The sequence below is a fragment of the Bactrocera dorsalis genome, chromosome 4 (genome assembly GCF_023373825.1).
Source record: "Bactrocera dorsalis isolate Fly_Bdor chromosome 4, ASM2337382v1, whole genome shotgun sequence".
Taxonomy (NCBI): domain Eukaryota; kingdom Metazoa; phylum Arthropoda; class Insecta; order Diptera; family Tephritidae; genus Bactrocera; species Bactrocera dorsalis.
In genome coordinates this window covers 23598692-23616707 of record NC_064306.1, presented here as the reverse complement: position 1 = coordinate 23616707, position 18016 = coordinate 23598692, and the positions used below count along the sequence as shown (strand labels likewise).

Genomic DNA, 18016 nt, shown 5'->3' with positions numbered 1-18016 from the left:
ACACAATCCTTCATATCCGAACAAAGAAAGCTTACGTCATGCGAACTATGCACAAGAGTGCATAAGCTGAGAAGTTTAAAAAAATAAATATTAACGAAAGGAACAACTTTGTCAGATCAAAAAGACTCCGTACAAACTGCGTGTCCCACGCACACAATCTTAAAAATTTGCAAAAACAAATTGGCTTATATTGTCACAAAAGACATAATTCAATGCTTCATTACAGCAGATATCCATTCACTCCAAAGAAGTGCTTACACAAAAAGAACCACGGGTTTAATTGCAAAAGCAAATCTCGACATCCACAATTCTAAAAATTACCAAGAGACACCATGTTGATCAAGGGCACAAAATGCTCAAACGCTGCACAGCGAAGCACAAAGTGGACTTGTTACAGAACCATACCAACTCAAGTTGAGGACAAATACCTTAATTCACAATTAAGGAAATTTCAAAGAATAAGAAAACTTCTCCCTTAACAAACAAAATTAAAGAAGATCAGTATTGTGTGGACTTCTCTAAAGCCACAACTACTCGATTAAATAATGGCCGGTACGTCGTACGACTAACAAGAATCGAGCCACAATTTTCTAATACCCCACTCAAAAGAAGAAAAAAACAAAGTCAGAATTCAGTCTAACAATATTAAAAACTCAAATATATACACAGGATGGCTTTCGCCAATAATAAAAAAAACACAATCCTTGTCAAATTAGTGCATACGCATTTAAATATTTTTCAAAAAGTCGAAAAATCGACACTTATAATACAATATAGGATAACGCAAAATTAACGTTAAGGGATCACTATATTCCCAATGTGATACTGTGACGCACGTAGGCTTATCAAGAGCAAAGGTCGCTTTTATCGCATCTACATAAGCGCTCCTTATATTGGTGATTATGATAATCAGCTGTAAAAAGCTTCAAATTATCAACAAGAAGCGAAGACGGTCATACACTGTACGCTCGCAAGGTCCCTCTCATTTAACCGCCTTAACCTCAGAACATGTTTTCAAAGGAGCACCCATTCTGGCCATAACTGAGCTAGGTTTGGAGTCGCTGTCTTTAATAAGCCGATCATAAAAAAATTGTCAATAATACAGAAAAAGCACATAATAAACAGCAAGCCTTCACAAGCTTGAAGAAACTGTAAATAAAAAATATAAATAATAATCCTATCAAAGAAACAACCGCAAATACATATAATAACTACGAAAAACAGTTAAATGCTCGTAAATCAGCACCCTAGCTAAACCCAGCTCGATACACAACAGGCGATGACAGCACAACACAAAACCAACGCAACTCACCACACTTATTGACCAACCCACTCAACAAAAAGGATGGACAACGGGATCGCAACATCAATTCACACATCAACAACAATCCCGCGCGCTGCAGTTTAGCACCACATACCATTCAGTTGAATTCGATTACCTTAATGAAGCTCCGAGCTGAGCAACTCTAGGCGGTTAAAAAAGCTTCGATTGGCTAGGAGGAGAGTAAAACGATGACACGAGTATGAATGAGCGTTCTTCACTTATTTAATCCCAAAAATGTAAGGTCAATATAATATGGAAAGTTGTCCTTATATTAACATGTAGAGGGGTACAGACATTGATTTTATGTTCTTATGTTTAAAAATGCTTCATCTGATTGGAGAATTTCAAGAGAATTACTAGAGGTGGTTTGAATCTGTGGTCATTTATGAAGCACTAAATCCTTATAACAGTTATATAACCCTTTTTGACTCAGCTTTTATATCATCACCGGTGTCCTCGGAGTGATCATGTGAATTTGCTGAATAGCCAGAAGTTATATGAAGGTAAATCAGGCGAATGCGGTGGTTGCGGCACGATATTAGTTGAAAATGTGGCGAGATGATCACGAATAACCAATACAGCATGAGATGGTGCATTATCGCACTTCTTTGTTCAATAAATTCAGACATAGTAAAAATCGAAGAATTCACTTTTAGAACCTCACAAAACGACATGTATCTCAAATTCTAATGAATAACAGTGCTATCAAGTTACAGAAAAAAAAATTACCGATTTAAAAAACACGCGAAGTATAAATTAAAAATGCACCTTTCAATTTGGTCACAGTAGTATAAAGACGGATTCTTCCTTTTGGGTGTTACAAACTTCATGGCAAACTTAATAAACCATGCTCCGGATACTAAAAACAAATAATACAATGAGTTTTAAATATTGCCCTTACAATGACAAAATGACATTTCCATTCCACATCTCTAATTTTAATTTAATGTAGTAATATCGCAACATATTGCGCAGAGTATAAAAGTTCAGTTAGTGTTTCGAAAAAATTAAGCAAGACAATTTAAGATTTTTTTTTCAATTTTCACAACATTCACAGTTTTAAATTGATGGCCATTGTAGTTAATTGATTTTTCAAGTTGTCGCAGCTTCGTTGAAGTCTTGGTATGCACTACTTATATCAATATTGAGATAACTTGATGAAACATGACACTCTCATTCTCTTTCGCCCACAAAGGGCTTAAAAATATAACTTACAAAGTTTAGGGTTTTTTGCAGTGAAAGTCTTGCGTTTGCACAGTTGATGAAATGTTTGCATACTCTACATACCTACACATTTTTCGAAGCCTAATTATGTGCTTAGATGTGTGATCACGCACCACCACCACAACCATTAACCGGTGTAAACAAATTGATGTAAATAAAAATTAGTTCAAGGCAACTGTGCAAACATGAGTACCAGTGCGTGCCAGCGCGTTTACATTTGGTCACCTACTATAAAAGGCCTTGACTTTCAGGAAATCAGCAGTAGCATTTCTGCAAGTTGAATCATTAACTTCTTTCAAAATGAAACTTTACTTTGTATTAATTCTTGCCATAGCGGCCTGCCTGGCATATGTACAGGCGCAGGATGATACTACAACTACTACAACCGCAGCTAGTGATACCACCACTACCACAACAGCAGCTGGAGATACTACCACGACAACAGCAGCTGGAGATACTACTACGACAACAGCAGCTGGTGATACTACCACAACTACAGCAGCTGGTGATACTACCACAACAACAACAGCAGCATCGAACACAACAACTACTCGGAGGAGAACTACTAGAAGGAGAAGAAGAACCACACGAAGAAGAAGAACCACCCGAAGAAGAAGAACCACACGAAGAATCAGGATCATTAGAAGAACAAGGCGCGCAAATGCCGGCAATGGCGGCAGACGTGTTATCAGAAGACGTGTAGTTGTCGAAGTCTAAATATGTTATGCAAACCTCATTCTACAAAAAATACAATTGAAAATTCAAATATAAATATTCGTGTAAAATCTTAATTAAATTCGCCGTGGTAAATGCGCAAAGGACCACAAATCTTCCGCAGAACCTTTCTCTCGAAAACTCGTAACGTCGACTCATTACTTGTTGTCATCGTCCAAGCATCTACACCGTGTAGCAGGAGGGGAATCATGGGTGACTTATAGAGTTTGGTTTTTGTTCGTCGAGAGAAGACTTTAGTTCTCTATTGCCTACTTAGTTCAAAGTAGTGATGAGCGATATTTCACTACCGGTGATTTTTTCACTGTGATTGAAAAATCGCAAATCGCAACTGCGATCACTTTTTATAAATAGCAGTTCGAAACTGTGATCGCAGTTCGAACCAGTGATTGCGATCGCAGTTCGAAACTGTAATCGCAGTTCGAAACTGTAATCGCAGTTCGAAACTGTGATCGCAGTTCGAACCTGTGATTTACGATAGCAGTCCGAACCTGTGAATTACGATCACAATAGCAAATAGCAGAAAAGTAACAACTTTCTTCAGGGTATTGTATATATCGTATATGCTCTTTTTCGTCATAGCGGTTTGAAGTTTTGAGTGTAACGTTCTTATATAAAGCATTTTGTGATGAAAACAAGAATTGTAACTAATTAATTTCAGAAAAAATGATGGAATAAAAAAATTACGGGTTTTTAATATTTTCCCAAAGATTAGGAAACTCGCGTTAATTATTTGGTCTTGAAAATATTAAAAGCGGGTATTCTAAACAAACAAATTATCAACCACACTAATGGTAATTCCTTCTAAGAAATGTGTGAAACCATCATACCATTATACAAATGAACTATGCAATACGCTCTAAGTGTCAGGTAGCCGAACCGCTCCAATATTTGCGAAAATGTAGTGAAAAGAAAGGCGGAAAACCTACGTAAGTGGTAAGTGGAACAGACCCGGACTTTTATTCGGCCAAACAGTGTCAAATTGGCAGAATCTGCCGCTACAACAACAACAACGACGTCTGAACGTCGACTTAGTTGCGATCGCAATAGCAATATAAAATCACAGTGATTTAAAAAAAGCAATCACTGAAATCGCAGTGATTTAAAAATCGCAATATCGCTCATCTCTAGTTCAAAGCAGCACCTGTTGGCAAGGGTTATGTTGCGATGGATTTCGAGATTGTTTATGCTGGTTTCAAGATAAACGAAATTATCTACAGCTTCGAAGTTATGACTTTCAACATTGACGTGGGAGCCTAGTAGCGATTGCCACGACTGTCCTGTCCGATCCTGATGGAGCTTTTAGTATTGCTCCACGTCAGTTTATACAGCGGTATAAGTTTTGCGGGGACATGGCGGCATAAAAACAACTCCTTTTAGTGTTGTCAAAAGCAGCTTTAAAATCGACGAAGACCGATCCTCTTTTCACGGTTCTTTTCTAAGAATTGGCGCATGGTGAATATCTTGCTTGTTGCTGATTTTCCAAGCCAAAATTAACACTGATAAGATCCAATCAGTTTGTTGACGGTGGGCTTTAATCTCGTTAGAACCTTATATGCGATGTTGAGGTTGCTTATCCTTAGTTGACGCAGATCGTGGCGTCTCCCGTTTTGTGAATTGGGCGGACCACACTTAAATTCCAATCGTTGGGCATGCTTTCATCCGACCATATTCTACAAAGAAGATGATGCATGATCCTTACCAGGTTGAATGGCTCGACGGGTAATCCATTGGAGCCGCCGCTTTGTTGTCCTTCAGACGGGTAATTGCTCTTCGAACTTCTACATGTTCGGGCATCTGCTCCATTGTCAACGATTGGGGAATCGGGTTCACCATCTCCTGGTGTTATGCTTTCACTGCCATTCTGCAGGCTGAATTCATCTGTACGTAAGTAGCTTGAAATGCCGTCCCACAGTTACTTTAGACTTAGTTGCTGACGAGTGCTCACATAGAACAGGAGTGAAAGTCGAGCAAGGGGTCATTCGGCTGTCATTTGTGATTGCAGCTTTTCATCGTTGTGTTTGTTGATGTGCGTTTTTTGCTGCACAAAAAACTGTAGATATATTTTACGTCTACTACACATGATCGATCTGATTGAAGACTTTTCGATCCCAGTCAGGTACTTTAGGCATTTTTCTATTCTTATCTAGTACAATAGATAACCATATTTCGGGCCCCGGTGAAGTCGATCAGCCTCAAACCATTTGGCGATGTTCCTCGTGGAGGCTGATTTTGCCGACTGTTGTGCCAAATATACTTTCTTTGCCCACCCTGGCGTTAAAGTCCCCAAGCACGAGTTTGCCATCGTGGTGGAGGACAGCTCGCATATGTGCGCTGCAATCGCTCATAGAAGGCATCTTTGGACACGTCGTCCTTCCCATCCACCGGGACGTGGGAGCAAATTAGGCATATATTTAAGAACTTCGCTTTCATGCGGATTGTGGCTAGACGTTCATCCACCGGGGTTAATGCCTGTACTCGGACGGAGTCTCTCTCCCACCACGAATCGGACACCAAAATTGTGCTCCTTTATATGGGCACGGTAGTAAATGCCGCCAGGACCTAATCGGTTGAGTCTTTGTCCATCGCACTTCTTTGACGGCGGTGATGTCAGCTTTTACCCTTACGAGGATATCTACCAGCTGAACAGTACCTTCTTAAGTAAGGGTCCGGACATTCCAGGTGCATGCCCATCGTAATCTTTAATGCGTTTGCATTGTCGTCATCACATGGGGGGTCCCTCGTCCAAAGCTGTTGTTTGCTTCTCATTGGAGCGCATCCAGAGGTATGATTCGCCTTCTCACTTTTGCTCTCCTTCAAACGGATTTTCTTTGGCTACCCAGAAGGTGTGTCTCAGATTGGAAGCCGTGAGCTGTTTGAGCCATATTTAAAATAATCGTTTCTGGCTACTCCCAAGTCAAAAGGTAATCAGATCTTTCCTTACTTTCATGAACTTTTTTCTATACACGCTTCATGATTTGGTTCGTATTTAAAGAGGGAGATTATCATGAGAGTTTGGTTTTTGATCCTGATGCCTCTTCAGCAATTCCATCTGCTGTTTTTCAGTAGTCGTTATTCCACTGAAAGGTTTTATTTCTCAGTTATTAGCTTAGAGCGGAATCTCCCCAATTTAATTTGCTGCTCAATCTGAGGTAGCCCTCCGTTTTAGTCCTTATTTCCCGAGTACATTTTACCCTGTTGCTCTCATGTCAGCACAAAGTATCAACAGGTACGAGGACTGTATTATTTCCCGAAATATTGATTGCAACCATTTCATGGAATCAAAAGCTGTGATCTACATCACCCAGCAGCCAAAGAGTAAAACGATAAAATGCTCTATTAAGCGGCCTTATTTAATAGACAAAAAAGAGCGCTTCAACCACGACAAAGAGTCGGCTCATATCTTCGTTACTACCATGTGTAGACTATATTCTCTCTATATATTGTTTTTGTTTCCAAATTTAAAATAAACTTTTAGTGGAATGAAGAAGTTATCGCTATCACGGAGGCCAACTTTGCATGGAAGTATCTCAAGATCAATTGTATCGAGGTTGAGAGAAGTTATATTGAGAAAAAAATAAACATTATCAAATCATTTTAAAAGTCAGCTGTTGGAGGCTTTTAGTTTCTGTAGCGGAGCAACTCTAGGCTTCGATTGGCTAGGAGGAGAGCAAATCGATGACTCGTGTTTTAATGACTGTTATTCACCTATTTAATTCCAAAAATTTAATGTCAATATTATACGGCAGCTTATCCTTATATTATTTATTTATTTGTAAAACGTGAAACAATAATACAATTACTTTTCCACGCAAAAAGGAGCACTGGCTGCCAGGACCTTCGGCTCGTTATATTATACGAGTAAGATATAGAAGAGTACAGACATCGATTTTATGTTCTTATGTTTAAAAATTTTTCAGGTGACTGTAGAATTTCAAATTAATTATATACTAGAGGTGGTTTAACTCTGTGGTCATTTACGAAGTATTAAATCGTTATAACAATGCGTGGCGTAAGGTCCATAACATAGTTTTCCATATTTAAGCCTATTGAATCATCAATCAATCAATAACAAAATAAGTATAAGGAAGAAACACCCTCATATCAGAGTTCTATTAATAACTAGTTTTGCAATTTATTCAATTTAGTTTCGTATTCATGACATAAATATTTAGCCTTGGATAATCCTACGTCTTCTGACACCACGCCTGCCGCCATTGCCGCCATTGCCGGCATTAACGGTATTACCGCCATTTGCGCGCCTTGTCCTTCTAATGATCCTGAGTCTTCGGGTGGTTCTTCTTCTTCGTGTAGTTCTTCTTCGAGTAGTTCTTCTTCTTCTTCTCCTCCTAATTTTCCTTTTTTTAGTTGTATTGGTTGCTGCTGTTGTTGTTGTGGTGGTGGAGGCGGTGGTGGTGGTTGTGGTATCTCCTGCTGCTGTAGTCGTGGTAGTAGCTCCAGCTGCTGTTGTCGTGGTAGTATCTCCAGCTGCTGTTGTGGTAGTGGTAGTATCTCCAGCTGCTGTGGTGGTAGTGGTGGTATCACTAGCTGCGGTTGTAGTAGTTGTAGTATCATCCTGCGCCTGTACATATGTCAGGCAGGCCGCTATGGCAAGGAATAATATAAAGTAAAGTTTCATTTTGAAAGAAGTTAACTATTCAGTTCGTAGAAATGAACGTCTGCTGATGAAAACCTTAGTCTCAGGGGCTTTTATAGTAAGTGATGAACCTAAAACGCGCTGGCACGCACTAATACGCATATTTGCATAGTTGCTTTGCAAAATTTTTATTTACACTAATTTTTTTCTTCTTTCGTAGTTTAAAAAGACTGTTGGTCGCTTTTTAAATGATCATTTGTTTTAAGTATCAAGTTAATTTTTAAGCCGTTGTCTTATACCTGAAGTTTTGATATACCTTATTACTAAACATAATTAGTGCCTACGAGGAATGACATCTGCGTTCTGAAGTTAACTTCGCAATGTTCCTAGATACTGAAGCCTTCATTGTCTAAGGATAAATATCTAAGATATCTTAGCAAACTTTAGTGGACGTTTAATACAGCAGTACTGATGCGTAGTTAACTAAAATTATTAATTTTTTATTTATTATTTTAATAAAAATTATGAGGTTATAAGAAATGAAATGTAACTAATATTTACATCATTTATTAATATATCATATATGGTATAAGGTCAATCGGAAGTCTGAAAATAACTTCCTTTTAAAATAGTAAGAGTTTCATTAAGGTATCTCTCATTCCATCACCAATATATCTGAAATGAAGTCCATCGGATGTTTGAAAATTTTGATATTAGATTTATGGAGGATAAAGAAAGTCGTAAGACGATTCAACAGAGTTTTGTTAGGCAGCCACACGTTTGTCAGAAAGAAACTCTTTTCGAAAAGCAAATATATATATCTCACAGATTGACCGTTGTTTCCGATAGAGAGTCTGTAATAAATATAAGTAAAATTTTACCAATTATATGTTATATTAAATCGTTATGTTATGTTGGTTAAGGGAAAATGTGGACAATATCACTAATGACTGAATTATTTCTTATTACATAAAATGTAATGCATTTCAATTTGCATTGTATTTAGACCTGATATAGCTTTCTCTTAAGAAATGCAGTCGTAAAAAGCTCGTTTTGCGAAAGTGAAAACGATTTATTATACTAAGTAATAATGGAAAACGTTTTACGCCTGAAACGGTTTTGTGAATATTTATTTTGCCTTTTATAAATATTGAATATTTGAGTACGGCAAATGATTTTAGAAAAAAGTGTGTCAAGGTATGGGGCCGATTCCGTTTAAGTAAAGAGAATTTGTGTTTATATTTTCACGTTATAAATTTCTCTTTTATTATATTCAGGGTTAATTTTGGGTTTAACTCGCATATTTACATGAATACATTTATGTGTACATATACGAAAAATGTTAATTGTTTCTTGTATGTATGTCTATATATACATATGTATTTTATAACCAAATTAGTTGTATTGTAAGTAATCGTATATTAACCTGTTGCTTGTTGGGTTATCTCTCTTTCTTGGGTATACCATATTCGTATTTAGGTAGTGCATCCCTGTTATCTTGTATTGTCTTAATATTGTATTGTAAGGTGAGGTAATATCCACTTTTTCTAGGGTTCAAATGTTCTCCAGTGTTTATCCTCTTCATGGTTTAATATTTAAATCTCTCTTTTTTATATTTCGGGATGAATTAATAACCCTTTTATGTTGGTTTCGTGTGTTTCATTTTTATACTCTTGTAACATGTTGCTACAAAGTATAATGGTTTTGTTCACCTAACGGTTGTCTGTGTCACCTAAAACTATTCGAGGTAAGAAGATATAGGCTTACATACTATATATGGTCAATGATCAGTATGGCGAGAGGAATTTAAGCCGAGTGATTGTCTGTCTGTCGGTCCGTCCGTCTGATCCTGCATAATCCAGTCTCTAATATTGGGTATCAGAGAGTGGGTCCACCTTCCCTTCGTTGAGATATTCCATTATTCCTGCCATTTCCGGAGACACTTTTCATCTATTTTTCCCAGTTCTTGTGTACATTGGCTAGGTGTTTTGTTAGCCCTCATGTCTCGGACTGATGAGCAACGCTGCTATATCTATGGGGAGTCTTCTTGACATAACATTGATTGCATTGTCTACTATCAGATAACCAAATTGGCTCCACGTATCGAATAATCGAACTTCTGGCGCTTGTCAGCAATTTTCTCACCAGTTGCCAGGGGCTCCGCATATTAGGCTATTGCCGACACAGACCTCGCCGTTTTGGTGTATGTGGCTATTGAATGCTGCGTGAATGAAAGTCTGTGATCCAGAATCACTCCCAGATATTTGAAATGTGGGCTCGATTTATAGTATACCCTCCAATAAAAATTTCAATTGTTTCAACTTTCTTATGACTACTCATTAATACAACTTCCGTTTTCTGAGCAGCTAGTTGTAAGCCAGCAGTCTCGAGCCATTTTTAATTTGCAAATAAAAATACTATACATATATTGCATTTGTAATGATTGCACTGGAATAAAAATTATAATAATAATTATAGCACATGAACGACTACAAAGGATTTTAAAATTTCATTACTCAGTTTACACATCTAAACATAAGTTGGCAGTATGACGAGCCAAGCGAATGAAGCGAACCATCAAAACAGTGAAATAAAAATCGATCAACCGCAGGAATTGTGGTTTGGAAAATGTAGCTATTTTAATATACTTAGTTGGGATATATATATAATTATTCTTACGTTTTAGGTCCAGAAAGTGGTGAAGAACAACAAAAACGTTTGGAAATCGAACGTTTATTGATAGAGCACAATGAAAATATTCCACTTTTAAAGCTGCAGGAGATTGCACGTTCCGACCATGGATTAGTAAATGATGAGTTGCGACGATTGCTTTGGCCACAATTGGCCGGTGTTGATACATCCTCTTTAGAACCTGCGCCCAGTCTACAAGATTTACAAACACATCCACAATACCAACAAGTGGTGCTTGATGTCAATAGGTCGCTTAAGCGTTTTCCGCCCGGCATTCCATATGAGCAACGTATTGCATTACAAGACCAATTGACTGTTTTAATATTGCGTGTCATAAAGAAATACTCGAATTTATGATATTATCAAGGATATCACGATGTAGCTGTTACATTTTTGTTAGTCGTTGGTGAAGAGGTAGCATTTGCGGTTATGGAGGAATTATCGACCAACCATTTTTCGGAATGTATGCAAGAAACAATGAATGTCACTCAAAAACGTTTGATGTTTATATGGCCGCTGGTAGATTTAGAAAATTCTCCTCCGTTGTTTAAATTTCTACAACAATCTGCAGTTGGAACACTTTTTGCATTGCCTTGGTATTTGACGTGGTTTGGATACAGTTTAAATTCATATAAAGATGTAGTGCGTCTATATGACTATTTTTTGGCCTCACCAATTTATATGCCAATATTTGTGACTGCTGCTATTATATTGTATCGAGCTGAAGATGTACTAAAGGTTGACTGTGACATGGCCTCAGTACACTGTCTTTTATCTAGGGTAAATGCGTACAATAATTCAAATATATATTTTATGCTATAAACTTTTAAATTCACATGTTTTTAGCTTCCCGATGATCTGCCCGTTGAAGAACTTTTAAATACTGCTAGTTTATTATATGATAAATATTCACTGACAGTAATTGAAAAATATGTCGAGGAACTGGTGCGAAAAGAGTAAGTTTTCTCAATATAATTTGAAATTAACGTTAAAATAAATTTTATAGAAAACTACAAAGACAATTGGAAGAGAAGCGAATTCAAGAGCGAAGGAAACAACTTGCTCGTAATGCCCGTGCTGGTAACAATAACTTGGCACGCTGGCTTCCACAAATGCTCACACCGAAATCAATGATCGTGACAACAGTTTTCTCCATTTTGGTTGGCTTGGAATATCCACTTGGCGCCACGTAGCGAAAAGAAGAAACGACTGGCGCACTGTTGTTAACTCGGTTATAATCGCGTAAACGGTGTCTACGCCAATTAAGACGAAGATATCGTCAAATGACTAAGTTTCCCATGCAACCATTTGATTTCGATCATTCAGTTTGTATGTCATCTATATGTTATAGTTAACTGATCTGAACAATTTACATTGTTGCTTTAGAAAATAATGCATACCAAATTTCGTGAAAAGATCTTGTCAAATGCAAAAGTTTCCCATACAAGAACTTGATTCCGATCGTTCAGTTTGTATGGCAGCTATATGTTATAGTGGTCCGATATCGGCAGTTCCGACAAATGAGCAGCTCCTTGAAGAGAAAATGACGTTTGCAAAATTTCAAAACGATATCTTAAAAACTGAGGGACTAGTTCGTATATATACAGACAGACGGACAGACATACAGACATGGCTAAATCGACTCACCTCGACATACTGATCATTTATATACATATACATATACTTTATAGGGTCTCCGACGCTTCCTTCTGGGTGTTACAAATTTCGTGACAAATTTAATATACCCTGTTCAGGGTATACTCGTAAATATTGCGAAATGATCACGAATAACCAATGCAGTATGAGACGGTGCATTATCACACTTCTTTGTTCAATAAATTCAGAGATAGTAAAAATCGAAGAATTCACTTTTAAAGCCTCACAAAACGACGCGTATCTTAAATACTAATAAATAACTATATATATAAAAGAAAAATTCAATTTGATCACAATAGTAAATGCTTGTGTTGATAACTTTTAATTTATGTTTAAGGGGGGAAAAGCGTGATTTCACAAATATTCGTTGATGTTGCGGAAACTGTATTGATTTGACCAGTTTTTTATGCTGATACAGAGTGGATAGGTATATCCAAACTTTAACAATGAAAACTGTCTACTTCGCACTTGGATTGGGTGGGTCTTGATTTATTGAACTGTATAATAGTAGTTTGGGCTTGCCGATTTGTATAAGGGTTCGAACTGGTAGCTCCTACTACTTCCGGAGTGCATCCGGTAATGTCATCAGGCGTTTTATCAGAAGCGTTGCCAATGGATAAATATGTTTTTTAAACCTCACTTTACGAAAAATACAATTTAAAATGCAAATATAAATAATCGTGTAAAATTCTTATTTAATTAAAGTCCCCTAATTAAGAATTAGGTATACTCTGAGACCTGTGTAGTGAGCCCAACCCTCTTATCAAACCCAGTCACGTTAAAAAAGCTTTACAACACGCCCGGGTTAATGGAAGAGGTCACGGCGAGGATACTTCTCTATAGGTTCATGTGACTCCTTAATCTACAGTCACCAATAACCAGCGCTTCACGATTTAGTATATTTCTATAGAAAGTGATTATAATTATGTTTGAACCTATTCCAAGTAGTATTCCTACTCGCCTTTCCTTCTTTTTTGACCTATTCTCACTAAGGGATAATCCGTACTCTATGATATTTTCTATAGCCTCTTCCAAAGGGTTTGGCTTTTGATCCTAATGCCTCTGAAGCAATTCCCTTTTTTGCTCTTGAGTAGTCGGTATTCCACTGAAAAGATATACATATTTATCAATTACTACAAAATTGGTGTCCCCCAATTTTATTTACTACTCCTTCTGAGGTAGCGTTTTAGTGTTTAGTTTCCGATCACATTCTACTCTGTTGCTCTCATGTCAGAACAAAGTATCAGATGTGGGCTGTCCTATTTCCCCCGAAGGGATGAAAATTTTAATGAAGAAAAAGTGCGCTTCAACCATGACAATGAATCGGCTTATATCTTCGTTACTACCATGTGTAGGCTATGTTTAAATGACTTAAGCTTCCACCCCCTCTATCCGGAAAAACTGGTGCACCCTAATAAGACAGCTTAGTTCACCACAGCTGAGAACACCCCAACACAACTCAACATTCAACATTCCATTTTATCACTTTTCGTTTGGGACTCATCCCGCCCGTTTTGCAAAACATCGTTTGAACAGCTGATTCGGTTGTTACAGTGCGAAGCGTAATGTTTTTATTATACTCGATCAGCTGGAGGGGAATCGGGATATTGTCGAAATTTAAATTGATATACTAACGTATTTGGAATTCGACTCACTTGGTCACACACATTCGATGAGATCGTTAGCGCAAAATTCACGCACCGGCTGCCGTTTCGAGGAAGTGGACTCTCGCCGCACCGCTTGTCGACATTGAGTTTAATCAACATTAAAAATTAAAACTTATTTTACTTTAGTTAATTTTATTGTTAACATACAAATAAAATTAATTTTTTTATTTAAGAGCGTATGCTCTAAAGAAATTTTGTATTTAAATTAAACAGGCTATATTCCCCATATTGTCTCTTTGTTTCCAAACTTGAAAAAATTTGACTGATATGCAGAAGTTATCGCTATCACGGAGGCCGACTTTGCATGGAAGTTTCTCAAGATCAAATGTATCGAGGTTTGGAGAAGTTAAATTGAGAAAAAAATAAACATTACAAAATCATGTCTTATAAAATAATTTTAAAACTCAGCTGTTGGAGGCTTTTTGTTTCTGTAGCTGAGCAACTCGAGACGGTTATAAACCTTCATTGGCTAGGAGAAGAGTAAAACGATGACTCGAGTATTAATGAGCGCTCTTCACTTATTTATCCCAAAAATATAAATTTAATATAATACGGAAGCTTATTCTTATATTAACATATAGAAGAGTACAGACATAGATTTTAAGTTCTTATGTTTAAAAATGCTTCAGCTGTTTGTAGAATTTCAAGAGAATTACTGGAAGTGGTTTGAAACTGTGGTCATTTATGAAGTGTTAAATCGTTGTATGGAGTGGAGTTAGATCCATAACCTAGTTTTCCATATTTAAACCTATTGAATCATCCTTATAACAAAAAATGTATAAGGAAGAAACACCTTCTTATCAGAGTTCTAATAATAACTAGTTTTGCAATTTATTCAATTTAGTTTCGTATTCATGACATAAATATTTAGCCTTGGATAATCCTACGTCTTCTGACACCACGCCTGCCGCCATTGCCGGCATTAACGGCATTACCGCCATTTGCGCGCCTTGTCCTTCTAATGATCCTGAGTCTTCGGGTGGTTCTTCTTCTTCGTGTAGTTCTTCTTCGAGTAGTTCTTCTTCTTCTTCTCCTCCTAATTTTCCTTTTTTTAGTTGTATTGGTTGCTGCTGTTGTTGTTGTGGTGGTGGAGGCGGTGGTGGTGGTTGTGGTATCTCCTGCTGCTGTAGTCGTGGTAGTAGCTCCAGCTGCTGTTGTCGTGGTAGTATCTCCAGCTGCTGTTGTGGTAGTGGTAGTATCTCCAGCTGCTGTTGTGGTAGTGGTGGTATCACTAGCTGCGGTTGTAGTAGTTGTAGTATCATCCTGCGCCTGTACATATGTCAGGCAGGCCACTATGGCAAGGAATAATATAAAGTAAAGTTTCATTTTGAAAGAAGTTAACTATTCAGTTCGTAGAAATGAACGTCTGCTGATGAAAACCTTAGTCTCAGGGGCTTTTATAGTGAGTGATGAACCTAAAACGCGCTGGCACGCACTAATACGCATATTTGCATAGTTGCTTTGCAAAATTTTTATTTGCACTAATTTTTTTTTCTTTTGTAGTTTAAAAAGACTGTTGATCGCTTTTTAAATGATCATTTGTTTTAAGTATCAAGTTAATTTTTAAGCCGCTGTCTCATACCTGAAGTTTTGATATACCTTATTTTTCAAATGTTTCCGATGAAGTTATCGAAACATAATTAGTGCCTACAAGTAATGGCAGCTGCGTTCTGAATTTAACTTCGCAATTTTCCTAGATACTGAAGGCTTCATTGTCTAAGGATAACTAGCGTCATACTTACCGTTGGCTTTATACGGCGTATGTCGGCAAATATCTAAGATATCTTAGCAAACTTTAGTGGACGTCTAACACAGCAGTAACGATCTGCAGTTAATTAAAATTATTTATTTATTATTTTAATATCAATTATTAGGTTATAAGAAATGTCGTAACTAAGATTTACATCATTTATTAAGAGGCGCACCTAGTGTGAAATTTTCAAAAAATCGTTTTTTTTCATATTTCGATAGGTTATACTTTTAAAAATAACATACTAAAATTCGATATTTCGAAGACAAGTGATGCGATCGTTATCAAATTTATTTTGCATCTTCTCTCTATAGTTCTCCATACGACGACCCTCCAGTTTTTTGATCTAATTGATTTCGGCAGGCCAAAAACGACCATAATTTTGGTTGAAATTTAAGTTTTTTTTTTCAAAATGCCGCCATTTTGTCAATTTTTGATTTTTTTTATTAGCCCGTAGGTCACCGTACAGACAATATGTTTTAGTTTAACGAGAATTTTTTTTTTAGGTTTTATCAACTGCGATCATGGCAGCAGTGGAGGACCTTTTTTTTTGGCGCCGGCGGAGATCGCTTGTCATTTCAAAAATATTTATATATACTCTCAAGATTTTAAAACGATTGATTGACAGTTTTGTTCGATCGCAAAAAATTCCTTTTTTTTACGCTGTCACATTAGGTGTGCCTCTTAACGTACCATATACATATGTATGTATAAATGAAGTCCACCAGATGTTTGAAAATTCTGATGTTAGTTACATGCGGGCAAGGGCAAGCTTAAATCGATTTTAATCATTTTAGTCGCACAAAAGGAAATTAGTAGGAAAACCCACCTCAGCTGTGGTTGTAGTCCGATTTCACTTATTTCCGCTCTGAGACATAGGAATGCCACGATAATATTATATACCATGTACCATGACCATATTGGTCGATATCGGTCGGATAGGTCCACATTTACGAAATCTGGGGATGCCATGTTCATCTTTCAATTAATATAAAGTTATCTTGTATCATCATAGATTAATGCCTCTGTCGTATTTATTTATTTTAATAGTTTATCATGTTTTAAGTAGATTTTAACGGAACCGTTATATTGGCTATTGGTAATTTGAATGAAATTGAAAAAGCGCATAAAATTATCTTAGATTAACTTATATATTGTTATATTTAATCGTTGTGTAGAGGCTAAGGGAAGATATGGACAATATTACTAATGATTAAATTATTTGTTATCACATAAAATGTAATGCAATTCAATTGTCATTATACAAGTATTTAAAATGACGATACGGTTTTCTCTAAAGAAATAATGTCGTAAAATTGTATATAACGATGAAAAAGCTCGTTTTGCGAAATTGAAAAGTATTAAGATGAAAGATTAAGTAACACTGGAAAACTGTTCATGCCTACAACGGTTTTGTGTATATTTATTTAGCCTTTAATAAATATTGAATATTTGAGTACTGCAAATGATTTTAAGTAGAAAAAAGTGTGTCAAGGTATGTGAACTTATGAGGCCGATTCTGTTTAAATAAAGGAAATTTGTGTTTATATTTTAACGTAATTAATTTTTCTTTTATTATATTCAAGGTTAAATTTGGGTTTAATATACATATTTACATCAATAATTCTCTGTGAACATATACGATAAATGTTAATTGTTTCATGTATGTATATATATTTTATAATTAAATTAGTTAATTTATAATTAATCGTATATTAACCTGTTGCGTGCTGGGATATCTCCCTTTCTTGGGTATACCATATTCGTGTTTATGTAGTTTATCCGAGTTTTCTTGTGCTCGTATTGTCTCATGAGGTTATATCCAGTTTTTCTTGCGTTCAAATGTTCTCCAGTGTTTGACCACTTCGTGTTTTTACATTTTCATTTGAAGGGTTGAATTTTTATGTGTTTCGTTTTAATACTCTTGCAACATGTTGCTACAGAGTATAATAATTTTGTTCTCCTAACGGTTGTATGTATTACATATGACACATATCCGGTCAATGATGAATGGGATGAGACGAGTTCAAACTGAGTGACTGTCCGTCCACCCTATGCTAATTTGCAAAAAAGTAAGAATGAGTTCACAGAATAAAGGGAAACCTAAAAAATGCCGTAACTATGCACAAAATTAAGATATAGAACTGTAATTAGGCTCAAATGATCGCAGCAGTGTGCTAAACAGTTTGAAAAAGCCCTCTAAAAGGTTTATTGTACGAATCTCTCAAATCGTTCAAGCTAAAAAAACAAAACTCAGAAAAAGATAAAATATCGAAATGCTAAACTTTTAATAGTATCGGATCATAACCTAGCTCACTCGCCATATAACGGCACTGTTGAAAACTACTAAGAACCAGGTACATTACATTTTCCCA

General features: G+C 36.5%; 2 protein-coding genes across 2 annotated transcripts; both read left to right on the top strand.

Moving 5' to 3' along the window:
- The first annotated feature begins 2825 nt into the window (after positions 1–2825).
- On the top strand, positions 2826–3273 carry LOC125778084 (protein new-glue 1-like). The gene has a single exon (XM_049454373.1). The coding sequence runs from the start codon at positions 2849–2851 to the stop codon at positions 3263–3265; it is 417 nt and encodes a 138-aa protein (XP_049310330.1). The 5' UTR covers positions 2826–2848; the 3' UTR covers positions 3266–3273.
- A 6917-nt stretch (positions 3274–10190) lies between these two features.
- LOC125778085 (TBC1 domain family member 20-like) lies at positions 10191–11819 on the top strand. Its single transcript, XM_049454374.1, is given in 4 exon segments — positions 10191–10507; positions 10564–11348; positions 11415–11524; positions 11575–11819. Coding segments are annotated over 4 exon segments (1164 nt in total). The 5' UTR covers positions 10191–10425; the 3' UTR covers positions 11762–11819.
- The last annotated feature ends 6197 nt before the right edge of the window (positions 11820–18016 follow it).

Coding starts and splice junctions, on each gene's coding strand:
- LOC125778084 (XM_049454373.1), top strand. CDS start 2,849: ATGAAACTTTACTTTGTATTAATTCTTGCCATAGCGGCCTGCCTGGCA.